Below are 16,211 nucleotides of genomic sequence, written 5' to 3' on the forward strand. Positions count from 1 at the left end.
TAAGAAATGTTGCCTTTGCAGCTTGCTGAAATAAAATACGTTTTTTTTATATTCATTTCATTTCAGCTATTTCAGGTGAGGTTTTAGGTTTAGTTAACTATAATAACGCTGGTTTGTAAACTAAATAATTTGTATATCCACATAATTTTGCATTAATAACATATATCTGTCAAACATATCCCATAGTTAATAAAGCAGCGCCACAGACCGTGAACCGGTTACCATGGCAACGCCAAACAGCGCTTCAAACATAACAGGAGAGCTGACACATTGCCGTTCGTCGAAACCGAACTCATATTAACCAGTAAGGTTTTGATATTTTATCTTAATTTGTACATAATTAAAAATACTAGCTATTTGTGTTTTAATAGCCACACACACAAAAACGTTGTATTTTTTTATTAGTTAATATGAAATTACCAGCTTCTCAGTGGCGGTGAGAGAGAGGGAGCTGATATCTACACGGAAGTTTGTTGATATAAACTGTGCTTTGACAGAACATGTACAAGGTTGATTTACCCGTGGATGAGTCTGCGCTGCGGGCGGTGGAGCGGCGTCGGGCCGCTGAGGCTGAGCGCAAGAGCCGAATCTTCAACACCAGAACCCGGGTGATCGGCGTTGACCTGCGCGCCCTCGAAAAACAACAGGAGGACAAACGAGAACGACTGGAGATGGAGAAGCAGCGAGACATGGCTCATGGTAAGACACATCACTTCTGCAGCTTTCACAACTTCTGTATGCCAAAACAACCTGCGACACTGAAAGTTTATGTAATATATATTTTGTAAGTTTATAATACGCAAAAATTATGTGTTTTGTTGTTCAGATCTGTTGCGCTTATCCCTGGATGAAATGGCAATGCAACAGAACAAAGACGAAGAGGAGTTGAGAAGAGAGTTGGCTCAGGACATGGTACAATTTAGAGCGATACATCAACGCGCCGAGGACAGTCGTGATGCAGATATCAATTATGACCGACAGAGTGCGCCAAATGCTAGTATTTCTGTCTCAGACTCTGCATTGGGACCAGCCAGTATGCAAGTGTTTTTGGTATGCATAGACACAAGGACACAGCAACATATAAAGGCTTTATCAAATGACATGGGCAGGAACTATTCCATCAATATTTTAAGTTCAAATTTAGGGTAAACTTTATTTTAAGGTGTCCTTGTTACAGCATAATCAAATATTTAAACATTGTTTACTAAAAAAAACAAAAATGCTGTCATCAATAAAGGATTAGTTCACTTCCAGAATAATAATAAAAAAAATCTTATAATTTACTCTCTCTCATGTCATCCAAGATGTTCATGTCTTTCTTTCTTCAATCGAAAAGAAATTAAGGCTTTTGAGGAAAACATTCCAGGATTTTTCTCTATAGTTGATTTCAATAGGAGCCAACAGGTTGAAGGTCTAAATTGCAGTTTCAATGCAGATTCAAAGGGCTCTACACAATCCCAGCTAAGGAATAATGGTCTTGTCTAGCAATATGATTGGTCATTTTCTTACAAAATAAAAATGTATGTACTTTTTAACCACAAATGCTCATCTTGCACTAGCTCTGCGCATGTGCGTTTTCACGCATTACGTAATCACGTTGGAAAAGCCATGTGCGGTTAGTCCTTCGTATGTGTACTTTGGTTCAAAAAGGAAGGGTAGGACAAAAAACTCCATCTCATTTTCTCCTCCAACTTCAAAATCATCCGACATCGTTTTACTTTTTTTTGTAAAGGGCGTTTGACTTTCTTTGCACATTCGCTTTGTAAAAACACGATCAGTACTTCCACCTATGCCACGTGTATGTGATTATATAGTGTGTGAGGTTGAGCTAGTGCAAGATGAGAATTTTTGGTTAAAAATCGTCAATCATTTTGCTAGATAAGAGTCGCCCCTTTGAAGCTGCAATGAAATTGAAATTTGCACCTTCAACCTTCTGATCCCCACTGAAGTCCAATATATGGAGAAAAATCCTGAAATGTTTTCCTCAAAAATCTTAATTTCTTTCCGACTGAAGAAAGAAAGACATGAACATCTTGGATGAAATGGGGGTGAGTAAATTACCAGGAAATTTTTATTCTGAAAGTGAACTAATCCTTGAACTCAACCTCAGGTTGGTCCAAACCTGTATGAGTTTCTATATTCTGCTGAACACAAAGAAGATTTGAAGAGTGGGTAACCAAACAGTTAATGGTCCCCATTGACTCCCACATAGTATGGAAAACAAATTCTATGTAAGTCATTGGGGACTATGAACTGTTTGGTTAGCAAACAACCTTCTTATGTGTTCAACAGAACAAAGAAACTCATACAGGTTTGAAAAAACATGAGGATGAGAAAATACTACTATGGGTTAAATTTAGGATAAGGGTTTGGTTTAGAGTTATTTGCATGTAATTATGCATAATTTACGGTTATTACAAGAACACTGTAAAATAAAGTATTACGAAAACTTGCATTTGAATTTGTAATGACAATAAGTTTTCGGTAACTTTTCAGCATTTATTTTAGATCTTTCTTTTTTTTTTCTTGTTAATTAATTTAATTAGTGTGATGTACAAATAAGAAAGTACAAATGTTAGTTTCTTTATTAAAATGGCCTTAAAACTGCATATTAATATCTCTCTGAAATACAGCATGTCACACTGCAGGACACCACTGTTCATATTCTATGAATATGTTTATGCATACTCGTTCAGGGAGAAGGAATTAATGAAAATGAAAAGAAGAGAGCTCAGATGGAAATGAACGAGAGAAACCTGAGAGCTCAAAAGGAGGAGAGGGAGAAACAAGAAAGGGAACAGAAAAACAGAGGTAAACAGATTACATTATATCCAATATAGCCCTGTAATGTTAAAATAGAAGAAACAAAGTGTATTTCACTGTTTAGTACCACAGAGGTTCTATTCTTGCATATTATATCTGTGTTTTTGTGTGCAGAGCTGCTAACCGGCAGGGAGTTGGTGGAAAAAGACCTAAGGGCAGTGCAACTGAACGCCCTGGAGGAGGAGTGCAAAAGATCAGCCCGCATTGCACTCAGTCATTACAATCAAACTCAGGTATTATCTCACCACAAAATTAAATAAAGGCAAACATTTGTGTTTATTTTTAGTAGGCAATTAAATATTAAGTAAATACAGTACACCCAAAAATTAAACTAAGGTCATTTTCTCACGTTCAGACGTTCAAAAAACTACTTTTGAGTTGCGGGGAGAATGTCCATACTGCTATTTTCCATACTATAAAAAGCATACTGCTATTTTTACCTAATATGAGGTTAAATATGCACCAACATGGGTTTGAAATGACATGAGGATGAGTAAATCATGACAGAATTTTCATTTTGAAAACCCACAGAGGCACCATAGATCTTGGAGATGAAAGGTCAAGGTAACATCTGACCTCCCTTTGCAGGCAGAGAAGAGGATGGAGAGGGAGCAACAAGAGAGACTGAGAAGAGAGGGAGAGGAGCTGGCAGAATTGCGGTACATGGTGACCTCTGACCTTCTGACAGAGCGACCAGAGGCTGCAAAGAGAAAAACCGAATCCTCCGTGGAAGGTCCACGAGTGCTGACTGACCGCTGGAAGGGCATGACCCCACAGCAGATCGGTGATATCCACAGAACGAGAGAGGAACAGTGTTTGGAGAAAGAGGTTAGGATCCTGCAACTGACATGTGTCCCATTTGAGCATGTGTTTATAGTCATCATACAAGTAATGCTCTTTTATCCCTTTCCAATTTCACCAGAGACTGAAAGAGATGGAGAGGCAGAGAGATGTGGCCTGGGATTACCATCTGACAGAGCAGGCCAGACAGCAGGAGAGAGAGGAGAAGAGAGACAAGGAGCTGCAGAGAGAGAGGAGAACTCAGCTCGATAAATACAATCAACAGCTGGCACGAGAGCAGCAAGCGCAGTAAGTGGCACATTCATATTTCACTATTGTTAAAAACACAGCAGGACACAGACAACTGGAAAATAAACATAATCAAGAGTTGTAAAGACCTTAAAAAAATATTTATACCATTCATCACTGAGCATTATTCTTTTTTTTTCTTTATAATTAAAAGGAAAGTTCATCCAAAAATGAAAATTCTGTCATTAATTACTCATCCTCATGTCATTCCAAATCCACAAGACCTTCGTTCATCTTCGCAGCACAAATTAAGGTATTTTTCATCAAATCTGAGAGCAAGTTAAGATTTTTTTGATGAAATCCGCACCCAGTGCATGCGTCGTGGTACTCACACGAACATGAGGCAGAGGCTGACACGGAAGAGAAGAAATTGTTGAATAAAGTCGTTATTTTTGTTCAGAAAGCTGTCGGATTTCATCCAAAATATCTTAATTTGTGTTTTAAAGAAGAACAAAGGTCTTACATGTTTTGAACAATCAATTAATGACAGAATTTCTACTTTTGGGTGAACTATCCCTTTAAATAACTTGCTGCTCTCCCACACCTTTCTTTTTTGCCTGATGTTAGCTAGACCACAAGTTATTTTACAATAACTAATTTTAGGCTACTGTGGTTGGTAATGCAAGCTTTTCAGTAGTTCATGTAGTAATACCAAATATAGTAATAACACACGGTATGATTTCTGCTAATAATCTCAGATATATTTAAATAAATTCTGGTGGCCTGACAAATTCTCCCAGTGCTCCCAATCCGGGCCATTTGCATGCACAGGATATACTCTCATAACATTATAACTTTAATTGCTACAATTTAATGCTCGTAATTTCGACTTAATTCTCGAAACATTTTGACTGTATTCTTGTAACTTTGACTTTATTCTCATAATTTCGACTTTATTCTTGAAATTTTGATTTTATTCTCAAAACATTTCGTCTTTATTCTCTTAACTTCGATTTTATTCTCAAAACATTTTGACTTTATTCTTAAAATATTCTGATTTATTCTCAAACTATTTTGACTATATTCTCATAATTTCAATTTTATTCTCGAAATATTTCGACTTTATTCTCGTAATTGACTTTATTCTTGAAATTTTGACTTTATTCTCAAAATTTCTATTTTATTCTCAAAACATTTCATCTTTGTTCTCTTAACTTAAAATATTTTGACTTTATTCTTGTAATTAAGATTCTATTCTTGCAACATTGACTTTATCCTCATAATTTTGACTTTATTCTTGTAATTTTGATTTTATTCTTGAAACATTTAGACTTTATTCTCAAAATATTTCAATTTATTCTCAAAATATTTTGACTTTATTCTCATAATTTCAATTTTATTCTCGAAATATTTCAACTTCTTGAAATACTTTGACTTTATTCTCAAACTAATATGACTTTAATCTTGTAATCTTATTATTATTTTTTTTTAACGTGGCATTTTAATGTTGTTGTAACCTTTTACAGTTTGCAGTCAGTAATGTTTTTTTTTTGGATGAGTACTTTTATAAACGTATCAAAAGTGATTGTAGATTGCAATAATGGCTGCTGAAATTTGCCATCACAGGAATTAATTACATTTAAATGTAATTATTTAATATTTAAATTATTTAAATAATAATTTAATTATATTTGAATATAATCATTTAAATATATTTTAAATATAATATTAAACAAGAAAGTTATTTTAAATTGTAATGTTTCACAATATTATTATTTTTACTGTATTGTATTGCTTGATGAGAATAAGAGACTTCTCTCACAAACATAAAAAATTGCTATTATCAAAGTAATTCTTAGATGTCTCAAAAAATTACAACATTTTCTGTTTTTCAGCCAACACTACCTGGACAAGCAGCTGTATACAAATCGTCCCACAGTTCGGTACTTCACCCAGTTCAGCACAAGCTCTCGATAAAGCACCATCCCATTCCATCCTCTCATCTGAACATTTTCCTGCATGAAATAAAGTGGTACTGGATTTCAAAGCACTGTGTATGTTTGACATTCATAAATTGGACTTTTATAAGTATCGTGGCTATCAGTTGCCTTTATAAAATTGCATATAGTGATGAATTTTTTACATAAATGTTTGTTGCAGATGTATTTACTGGCTGATCTGTGATGCAGATACAATAGCAAAAGTCCAGTTTGTATTTAGTTAACATAGCCCTGTCACCAATACAATACCAATACAGTCCCACAACCTCATTCATCTCGTCCTTCATTTATTTTCACATCATATGCAGTAACAAACAAAACATACAAGAGGAATAAGAGACTATTATGTCAAGCTTATTTATGCATTAAGCCTAGAGTTTAAGATGCATTATGAGCTTGAATGCGTACATTTGACAACAACAGAAACGGCAACGTCCGTTCGCTAGTCAAGCTTTAAACGGTGCCCTCCCACCCAGTTTTAGTCGCAGTAGCAGAGGGCAGTATAGTGGATATCCGAGAGTCGATTCACTTCCGAGCTCTAAGCACAGTCAAGACACTGACAAAATACACAAGTCGTCTAGCAGCAGTTCAGTTGAATATTGAGTTGAATAGAATTTGCATCACTTCCCCCTCCTGTAAGAAAATAGATCTCTAAGAGACTTTTGTCCTGAGTGTGTCTGTACAGCTTTTGTGAGGGAGGCTAACACAGATCGGACAGTCCCAGAGGGCTGGGAATCACTGCAAAAGCCCGCCGCAAGACAGTGGTCTCAAAGATCTGAGTCAGCGTGTTTCTATTGCTCCCTGGAAGTGTGTGTGTATGTGTGTGTGCAGTGGTGCAAATAAGATGACTGCGTCCCTCCTTTCATGCTGCCTCTGCAGCAATAGTTTTTAATCAGATACGCACAATACTGCCATTTTTTAGCACTCGGGAAACTATAAGCGCAATCATGTTTTTAAATTCCGTCTCTTTTATCCAATCAGCTTTTTTTTCAGAACCTGCAACATTTATTTATCAAAGGACTTTTTCTTAGTTATTTAAAACTATGCACTACTTGTCTACCACACTGAAATCACAACTAGTTACTTTAAAGTTAAAAAAGGTTACAAAACTCAAATTTAAAAACCTAAAACAATCAACAAGACACAGTTTTCAACGTCATAACAAACAATCTGGGCTATATTTACATTCATCTGGAAATTAAGAGATTTTTTTTTCCCCTGTGCCCCTCTCTTGAGAAATACCAGATGTGCCATAGATTCTCTCAGTGCTATATTCTGCTATATTTGTTTTACAAACGAACCAAAAAGCGAAAAAGGGAACGAATGCTATTTGGTATACTGGTAAGGAACGATTCCCACCCAAACAAAGCATACATTCTGTGTAATAAGACACAAGCCGATACATGATTGCATTTTACGTAACCCAACTAAACTGTATGTGTGTGGCGTACTCTCTCACAGCCCTATCTAACTCAATACGACCTCAAATCTACGCACCTTACGTGTGTATTCTTATGGCTTTGCACCAACAGGACTGCAAGAGAGAACCAGTCAGTACAGTTTAATACAGTGCAGAAAACAAGAGAACACAGACACATACAGAAGGAGGAGAAGGAGAAATAAACATGAAAGATGGTGGTGAGTATGTAGTCGAAGGCAGGCACAGGAACCGATGGAGATGAAAGAGATTATAATACTGTATTTGGCTAAATTGATAGATGCTTATATGTACAGCTTGCTATAAACGGTCTTATGTCGTAGAGCCATTGCATCTCATGTATTTACACTACGGAAATATGTCATCTTAACTGAGGGGATGCCGATATGTATCTTCTATTGAGTCAAGACGATATTAAGAAATCAACGTACAGATGACTTAAAGGTACTGTAAGTGAATTTTAATGGAACTTAACAAAAAAGAAAAAAGTAGAGTGGAGACTTAGTTTTGACCATCTGTTGTGGGAGATCTGAATGTGACATTGCAGTTTCCCTCGAAGAATGTTACACACTTTTTGATAAAAATTTTGAGTTAAAAATTAGGGCTGGGCGGTATATATACCGTTCATATCAACATAGAGGGTTTGTACTTGCGTCACGATTTGGTCAGTTACCTACAGTGTTGCCAAGTTCGCTATTTTCCCGCGGAGTTGGGGAATTTTAACACTGTTGAAGCGGGTTAAAGCGACCCCAAAAACCTGATATTTAGCCCATGGAACCCATCCATAAAATGTGTATTTTATCCCCAGAACGCGATTTTTACCAGGGGACCGCCCTGCGAACCACGACTGGGCTAGTTTAGAGTAGCAATTGGGCGGGTTTTGTCGTGAAAACCTGGCAACCCTGGTTACCCGGATGCGCGGCCATTTTGGCGATACTCAGATGTAAACAACAGCATGGATTGTGCAGTTAATGTACTACTGAATAAGTTTTCTGTTAATTTATGCTGTCTAAACCAAGGAAAAACCATGCAGAAGCTGCTTAATCGTATTGAGAAGGACTTAGTAAGCAGTAAAGGACGCAATATTTTGACAAACCTAAGTTAATAGGTGGTAAAGATACGTACGAGCAGTATTAAGTAAGATATTTGCCTAATATTTCACCTACCAGACTGGAAATTATAAGAACAAACACAAATGCTGTCAAGATTCTTGCCCTTGAATCCAGGTTCAGTTTGGCCAACCACAAGCGCCTTTTGTTCCTCAGGCAGTTTTTTTTTTTTTGCACTCTTCTCCTTGATTTGTTATAACTTTTTCAATCTTACAGTACTCCAAATGTTTTTTCCCGGTCCGACCGATTAGTACAGCCCAAAACATGAGAATAATTGACCATTTTCAGCAGGAAAAATCAGCAAATTTCGTTCGGCTCAGTGGCATTGTTTACGTTCCGCGTCGCTAATATGGCCTATTAATGACGCGTCGTGAAAAACGGTCCATAAAGTGATTGATACGAGCGCGTCTGAAAAATAGCGGAGGACACAAAGTGAGCTACTGCAGACATAAATCATAATGCCCTGAATGTGAGACATAATTCAACTGTTGAGATATAGTTAACACGTATAAAGCGGCATGTCCCGTCAGATTCTCAGACACGAATGTGCTGCTGACAGAGACGCTAACTTACTTGCGCTCTTTAGTGCGTTTGAAAGTTTAACGCGCTCTTTAATGTGTTTTCCTCAGTGCATAACTCACACTTCACATCTAGTTTCCATCTGTAAGCGTTTGAAAGTCATGAAAATATTTCCATTTTGCTGTCAGGGGCTTTCTGCGTGCTGTTCTCCGCTTATCTTCACAGACTTCAGTGAACGTCAACAAGCGCCACTGTGGCCGCCGCCAAACAGACTGAGTACAAGTTTTAAAAAGTTTTACAATTTAAAGTAAGTGTATTTTATGATATTAGATAGCAGTAATGGGGTAATCAAAATATAATGCACTTAATCTGTGCTCTTGTGTTTATTTAATTTTTACGTCTTAGAGCCATTGCGTCGTCCTTTACTTCCTTTCTACGGAAATCTGTAATCATAACAGAGGGGACTAAGATACCATATATTGCATTTCAGCTAAAAAATACAAGGATATGATTTTTTACCATATCGCCCAGCCCTAGTGTTCACAATACCAATGCATTTAGAAAATAGATGAATTTTCATTTCTGAAAAGAACTGGCCACTGTTCAAACATATACTGTAATATATAACCAAATTAATCAAGTTGTTGGCTAAAAAAATCTTGTCAGAACACACTGCGGAATTCCTCAGAGAAAGATGATTGTACCAGTCACTTACAGCACCTTTAAAACAAGACACAAAACTGATTCTTGTGTTAAAAAAAAATAAATTAATACAAAATTAATTCTAAAAATGGTTCAGGCAAATCGTCAAAGAATATAAAAAAAAAAGAAACAAATGGCAGAGACGCACAAAACACAAGAAGTTGATTAAATTTTGCAACCAGTATAACCAGCTCATGCTGTCTATATGTTTGCACAACGCACTTAGTCATGATTTTAAGGCCCTCAGCTTCTCTCTTCTCCTTTACGCCCTTCTTCCGCAACGCTTTTTATTGACTAACACGTGAATCCGACTCTGATTTGATTTGGCGTTCGCCGTGGTAGCTCGACGTCTACTTTATTTGTTATCGGATTATCAAAGAAGTCTCTTCTGGAGATGTTCTTGTCACATTACTATAACTGTAAACGGCTATAGCCTATCTGATATCATAAAATGAGAGATAATATCTGTAAACAACGAGCATGGCAGTCTATTTGTTACAGTATATGTCAGTCGAATGTTTTCTTCTGGCTTAAAAGCATTGTGTTGGTCCAATTACGTCTGAAGTAGGTTGCAGCAGTGCATCTGGATGGTTTTCTTGGCATCCGTTGTGTGTGTAGGTCTCATTGTTGTGATTTTTCGATTATTTGGTCAGTCATGAGCGGTTGCAACAGGTGGGCACATGTGTGAATCCACGTTTGGTCTCGGTCTCGCCCCGGCTAGTCAAGGAGGGCGGCGGAGTTGGGCAGGCCGTGGTGGGAGATGGCTGTGGCAGGATTTAGAGGGGAACTTTCTTGAGTCCCGGGGTCAGGAACATCTCGGATTCCGCTGCTCTGACTGGCCAGCGACTCGTCCATGATGACCTCGGTCTGTACGCTGTTGCTGTTGGCGTAGTCATCTAGAGCGTCGTCGGTACATAGCTTACTATCCTCGCACAGAGATGGCTGACTGGCCGTCCGCTTCTCCTCATTGTCACTGCGTGAGAAAAGGAAGGTGGAAAGAAAAATACAAATGAATCTATAAATGCACACTAAGTCCAAAATTCCACTCGGTGCATGCAAGGGAAAGTGTTGAGAAATCCAGGCATGCAATAGAACAAGGCGCCACTGCAAAGCATACCTCTCCAGCGATCTGCAAATCATTAGGAAGAGCATTTAGGAGAAAAAGGATGAGCGTGAGAAACAGGGAAAGAAAATTTATCCAGTAATCTATCTAACAAACTTCACCACACCTGTACTCTCCAAAAGCCTCATTATTCATTGGCCGCGCTTCAGAATCTATCTGGCCTTCTTCTTTTTCTTTGACTGTAAGAAGAATAAAATTGAGGGATATTTGTGCATTTGTTAGTCGTGTCAAAGGACTGAATTGATTAGAATGATGTGTGTGCTTCTTTTACCTGAGTATTTTCCACCTTTGCTTCGTTTTATGAAACACAGAATGAGCAGTACCAGCAGCAACAGCACAAGGGCACTGATGAGTCCGATGAACCAGCTCTCGGTCACAAACCCTTGACGCACCTCCATGACTTCTGAAGTGAGGAGGGGAATTATGTATGAATTATACAACACTTTGTATAATATTGTAGGGGGAAGATTTCTTTTGTGGTCTGCATGAAAACAGTACACTACCAGTTGAAAGTAAGATTTTTAATGTTTTTTTAAAAGAATTCTCTTCTGCTGCATTTATTTGATCCAAAATACAGCAAAAGCGGTAATATTGTTAAATATTGTACTATTTAAAATAACTGCTTTCTATTTGAATATATTTTAAAATGTAATCTATTCCTGCAATCAAAGCTAAATTTTCAGCATCATTACTCCAGTCTTCGGTGTCGCATGATCCTTCAGAAATCATTCTAATATGTGACCCTGGACCACAAAACCAGTCTTAAGTCGCTGGGATTTATTTGTAGCAATAGCCAAAAATGCATTGTATGGGTCAAAATGATTGATTTTTCTTTTATGGCAAAAATCATTAGGAAATTAAGTGAAGATCATGTTCCATGAATATATTTTGTAAAATTCCTACTGTAAATGTATGAAAACTTAATTTTTGATTAGTCATATACATTGTTAAGAACATTATTTGAAGAACTTTAAAGGCAATTTTCTCAATATTTTGATTTTTTTTTGCACCCTCAGATTCCTGATTTTTAAATAGTTGTATCTCGGCCAAATATTGTCCTAACAAATACAAATAATTGTCCATAACAAACTATACATCATTGAAAAGCTTATTTATTCAGCTTTCATATGATGTATAAATCTCGATTTTGAAAAAATGACTGGTTTTGTGATCCAGGATCACATATGCTGATTTGCTGTTCAAGAAACATTTTTATTATTATTATCAATATTTAAAATAGTTGAGTATATTTTTCAGGATTCTTTGATGAATAGAAAGATCCAAAAATCTGCATTTATCTGAAATAAAAAATTTAATATGCTCCGTTTTCATATCGTCCTATTGTCAGCCTGTAAGATCACCGCTACACAATATTATTGTGCTAATTTATTTAATTATTTACTTAATTAGTTTCATTGCCGGCAAATGAACCAACACCAGCATAAGGCTAAAAGCAGCCTAATGTTTTCAATATGACTTAACATGATAACAATTTAATAGAAACATTGTAAGGTACTAATGCTTCAATTTCCTTAGCTATTCAAAAACCAGCTACAGAAAACGTGCAAAGAACATCATCACTGACTAGTCTAGCGTCAGTTTATGCACTTTAAAAAACACTCCCGGTACCATATGTAAATACAATAGGTACGATGAATAAATTTCTTACCCCTTATTTACACTGCACACGTCTGTGGGGCGAAGGTGGGCCGTTGCCCCCCTAAAACGAGTTACCGTGCCCCCCTTTTCCATTCTCTCCCCTCCTTTCTGAACAGGATCGAATTTGAAAGTGAAAGTAAAACCGGAAAAACAGCGTGCATAAGAAAGCACGCTTTTGCGAGTGTCAGCAACTGCACGCAATTACAGATCGCATGCTTCCCACCCAAAACACCCCTTCCACTCATCGTGATTTGTGCCTTTGTGTCTATTCCAGCCACCTTGCGGCAAGTTTCTGAAGCGCCCCAGAAGCGGTTCTCTGCACTGCATCGCCAAAGTTAGGCGCCTAACGTCTATTTTTTGACGGATAATAATAATAATTGTCTTGCTATCGTCAAAGGCATCAGCAACAGGCGATATCTCTTACTATCATCCATGCACGATACTATCGTCTATTGGCACAACCCTAACTGTTAGTGTACATTAGTGTAATTTCTTATGAAAAGCATTAAGAGAGCCATTTTGTAATTACTTGCTCCTGATGTCTGAATCTCGTCCTCCCATAAAGTTTTGTTTTTAAAGTCAATCTTCAGACGGTACTCAGATCCAGACTGGAGCCCCTGCAGTGTGTAAAAAGACTGAGAGCTGTTCACTCTTTCAGAACGCTTCCATGTGCCTTTACCTGGACAGATAAACAGAATACAACACAAATTAAAACACTAATTTTTATTCTCTCTCAGTTACTAGCATGAGACATATTAAAGCTGCTACTTCCTATTTTGCTATTCAACAAACAAGCTTGTGTTTAATCATCCTCAATCACTTCCTGTCCATATGGCACGTACCATCCTTTTTCAGGTAATGAATAAAGAATCCCACGTTCCTCTGTCTTTCTTTCGATACCCATGTCAGGTTGACGGATGTCTCTCCGGTCGATAAACTAATGTTGGAGGGTGGAACTGTTCACAGACACACACACAAAGAAACCAAGTGAGACTTAGACACCCTTAAATCTGGATGACTGTTTGTTACACAAACTCATTTGTGCAAATACATTTTAAATTGACTGCGATTATGCCACATTTCCTCTTATTTTCAGTGTAGACACACTGAAACTTGTCATAAGTATGTTTCATCATGTCTGGTTAGTATATAGTGTTTGAAATATGCGTGAAAACATTTCATATATCATATAACCACCCCAACATATGTCTAGATATAGATCAGTAAATTGCTGGACCTCCATCCAGTGTTGTAGCTCCCTCCCTGATGATTGGCAGTCCTTCTCCCTTAGCAGTGTAGCCTCGTAGGTAGAAGCGGTAACGGCTGTGAGGGTCCAGCTTTAAGGTGAAATGAGACACGAGATGGTCACTGATCTTTACCACTTGCATGGGACTGTCCTCCTTATCAACTACAGAGAAATGGGGGGAAAAAGAGACAAAAGACACGTCAGAAATATTATTTAAAAAATAGTTTAGTGGTGCTTGTTTTGCAGTTGCTTGTAGTGTTTTGAATGGTTTTCTGATGCTCAAAGGGACAGTTCACCCAAAAAATCCTATCATTCCAAACCCATAAGACCTTTGGTCATCTTCGGAACACAAATTAAGATATTTTTGATGTAATTCGAGAGCTTTCTGACCTGTGTTAATTTGTCAACGACATTTTTTCACAGACGAAAACAAAAGGATACCGAAACAAAAACTAGTTTTGAATGACAAGAACTATGAAGAAAATCTATTAACATTTTCGTCAATGAATAAAAACGAGACAAAAATGTTAGGGAGGGACGATTTGGGAAGAGATTCATTCAGAACGATTCAGGTGCAAGGTTAAGAGGATTTCTGTGCACACACCGAAGCAGCGCCTCTTACACAGCACACAAGTACTCTTTCATGAACGGAGAAATAAACACAAAATGATGTCAAATTGTGCGTTTTGATGAGTACTCACATAAACACACTCGGTTACGTCTAACATAAACAGCTGAGAGAATATTGGACATGTATCAGTACACTGTATCCATGTGTCCGATTTTAAAGGGACAGCAGCCTATTGTCTGTGGCATTAATGTTAATCAAGCAACAAAAGAAAGGCAGAAAATCATTCACTGCTCTTGACTGAATCACTTTAGTAGCCCTAATAAAGATTCATCTAAATGTATTTATATTAATAAATATGCTTGAAAGAATGAAGAAGGTGGTAAACAATTTCATTGAAAAGAAGTTCTTAAAGAAGATGTTCAATTTACAAATAATTTCCTCCCCCTCGTTGTCATCCAAGATGTCCATGTCTTTCAGTCATAAAGAAATTATGGTTTTTAAGGAAAGCATTTCAGTATTTTTCTCCATATAATGGACTTCAATGGTGCACCTGATTTTGAACTTCCAAAATGCAGTTTAAATGCAGCTTTAAAGGGCTCTGATCCCAGCCGAGGAAGAAGGGTCTTATCTAGCAAAACGATCTGTCAGTTTTTTTGAAAAATGTAAATGTGTATACTTTTTAACACAAAAGCTTGTGCAGCTCTGGAATGCGCATCCACAACGCTATACACTACAGAATCACGTTCAAAGGTTACGTGCGACATAGGCAGAACTACAGACCCAGTGTTTACAAAGCGAACGTGCAAAGACTAATGAAGTGCATGTAAGTCAGACGCTGTTTACAAACAAAAAGGTACAATGATGTCGGACGATTCTGAAGTTGTAGGAGAAAATGAGATGGAGTTTTCCGCCATACCCTACCTTTCTGAGCTGGAGTACAGACAATGAACTTAGACAGAGAGAGGAGGACTGCTGCGGCGACACAAGTCTCTAAAGCCACAGTCGTCTTCAGTCTAGTGTTGCACACTAAAAGCATTCTCATAGCTTCATAACATTACAGGTACACCAGTGATGTCACATGGGCTATTTTAATGATGTCCTTAGTACTTTTCAGGGCCTTGAACGTGGTAGTTGCATTGCTGTCTATGCAAGGTCGGAAAGCTGTGAGATTTCATCAAAAATATCTACATCTAATTTGTGTTCCAAAGATGTTTTATGGGTTTAGAAAGACATAAGGGTGAGTAATTAATGACAGAATTTTCATTTTTGCATGAACTATCCCTTTAATGTTCACTCTCCTGATGAGAATGAATAAGATTGTTAGTCAACACACCTTGTTGATACTGTAATATGTATCCTTTCAGGACACCGTTCGGCTGGATGGGTGGAGTCCAATGCAGTATCATTTCTGTCTCTGATGGGCTATCCAGCAGTAAAGATGATGGAGGACCAGGTACTGTAAAAAATGGATGACAGGATGTGAATCCCTCTCTTTTCTTCATCTTTTTTTTTTTTTGTGTCTCAGTCTTTCATTCTTACCTCCTTCTGGAGTGTGGAAAGTGAGGGGGTCAGACTGGGGACCTTCTCCTTTATTGTTGAAGACACTCACAGACAGTGCGTAATGGGAGTAGGGCTGCAGATCTCCCAGAACCTTCTTCTCCTCATTACTGTCTGTCATCACAAACGAGATGTTGCTTGGCTTCCCCTCCCTAACACGCTCCCGTCTGAGGTGTCTGCTTTCCGGGCCGTAGTGCATTAGATAAATCTATAGGATATAATAATACATAATATGTCAAGATATTTTACATTTCACATTTTTCACATTTTTCATCTTAGTACACCACTGTACTTTACCTTGTAACCCTGCAAACGACCTCTCACAGTTTCTCTGTTTATGGGCGCCCACACCACTTTAATGGCAGTGCTGTTGATCAGATCCACTGCCACATTCAAAGGGGCCTCAAGCGGGTCTGACAGAGAAAAAAAGTACAT

At 37.6% G+C, this 16,211-nt stretch overlaps 2 protein-coding genes across 6 annotated transcripts in view; one reads left to right on the plus strand and one right to left on the minus strand.

Moving 5' to 3' along the window:
• The window catches only part of ribc1 (RIB43A domain with coiled-coils 1), a 28,977-nt gene extending 22,855 nt beyond the window's left edge, over nt 1–6,122 (plus strand). For all 3 annotated transcript variants that reach the window (XM_051097396.1, XM_051097398.1, XM_051097397.1), the window contains exons 2-9: nt 187–304; nt 498–699; nt 827–1,050; nt 2,697–2,811; nt 2,938–3,056; nt 3,412–3,651; nt 3,746–3,912; nt 5,748–6,122. In XM_051097396.1, coding sequence (XP_050953353.1) covers nt 501–699; nt 827–1,050; nt 2,697–2,811; nt 2,938–3,056; nt 3,412–3,651; nt 3,746–3,912; nt 5,748–5,829 — 1,146 coding nt within the window. In that variant the 5' untranslated portion in view covers nt 187–304; nt 498–500 and the 3' untranslated portion in view covers nt 5,830–6,122. The remainder of the gene's footprint in view (nt 1–186; nt 305–497; nt 700–826; nt 1,051–2,696; nt 2,812–2,937; nt 3,057–3,411; nt 3,652–3,745; nt 3,913–5,747) is intronic.
• Nucleotides 6,123–6,802: 680 nt separating this feature from the next.
• l1cama (L1 cell adhesion molecule, paralog a) overlaps nt 6,803–16,211 on the minus strand; it is an 81,041-nt gene continuing 71,632 nt past the window's right edge. For 2 of the 3 annotated variants that reach the window (XM_051097394.1, XM_051097392.1), the window contains 10 exons: nt 16,074–16,189; nt 15,759–15,984; nt 15,553–15,675; nt 13,640–13,810; nt 13,245–13,358; nt 12,932–13,081; nt 11,015–11,146; nt 10,850–10,922; nt 10,738–10,749; nt 6,803–10,593 (listed from right to left, as the gene is read on the minus strand). In XM_051097394.1, coding sequence (XP_050953351.1) covers nt 10,338–10,593; nt 10,738–10,749; nt 10,850–10,922; nt 11,015–11,146; nt 12,932–13,081; nt 13,245–13,358; nt 13,640–13,810; nt 15,553–15,675; nt 15,759–15,984; nt 16,074–16,189 — 1,373 coding nt within the window. In that variant the 3' untranslated portion in view covers nt 6,803–10,337. The remainder of the gene's footprint in view (nt 10,594–10,737; nt 10,750–10,849; nt 10,923–11,014; nt 11,147–12,931; nt 13,082–13,244; nt 13,359–13,639; nt 13,811–15,552; nt 15,676–15,758; nt 15,985–16,073; nt 16,190–16,211) is intronic. The other variant, XM_051097393.1, reaches the window with a different exon arrangement.

Source organism: Labeo rohita, chromosome 23 (genome assembly GCF_022985175.1).
Source record: "Labeo rohita strain BAU-BD-2019 chromosome 23, IGBB_LRoh.1.0, whole genome shotgun sequence".
NCBI classification, from domain to species: domain Eukaryota; kingdom Metazoa; phylum Chordata; class Actinopteri; order Cypriniformes; family Cyprinidae; genus Labeo; species Labeo rohita.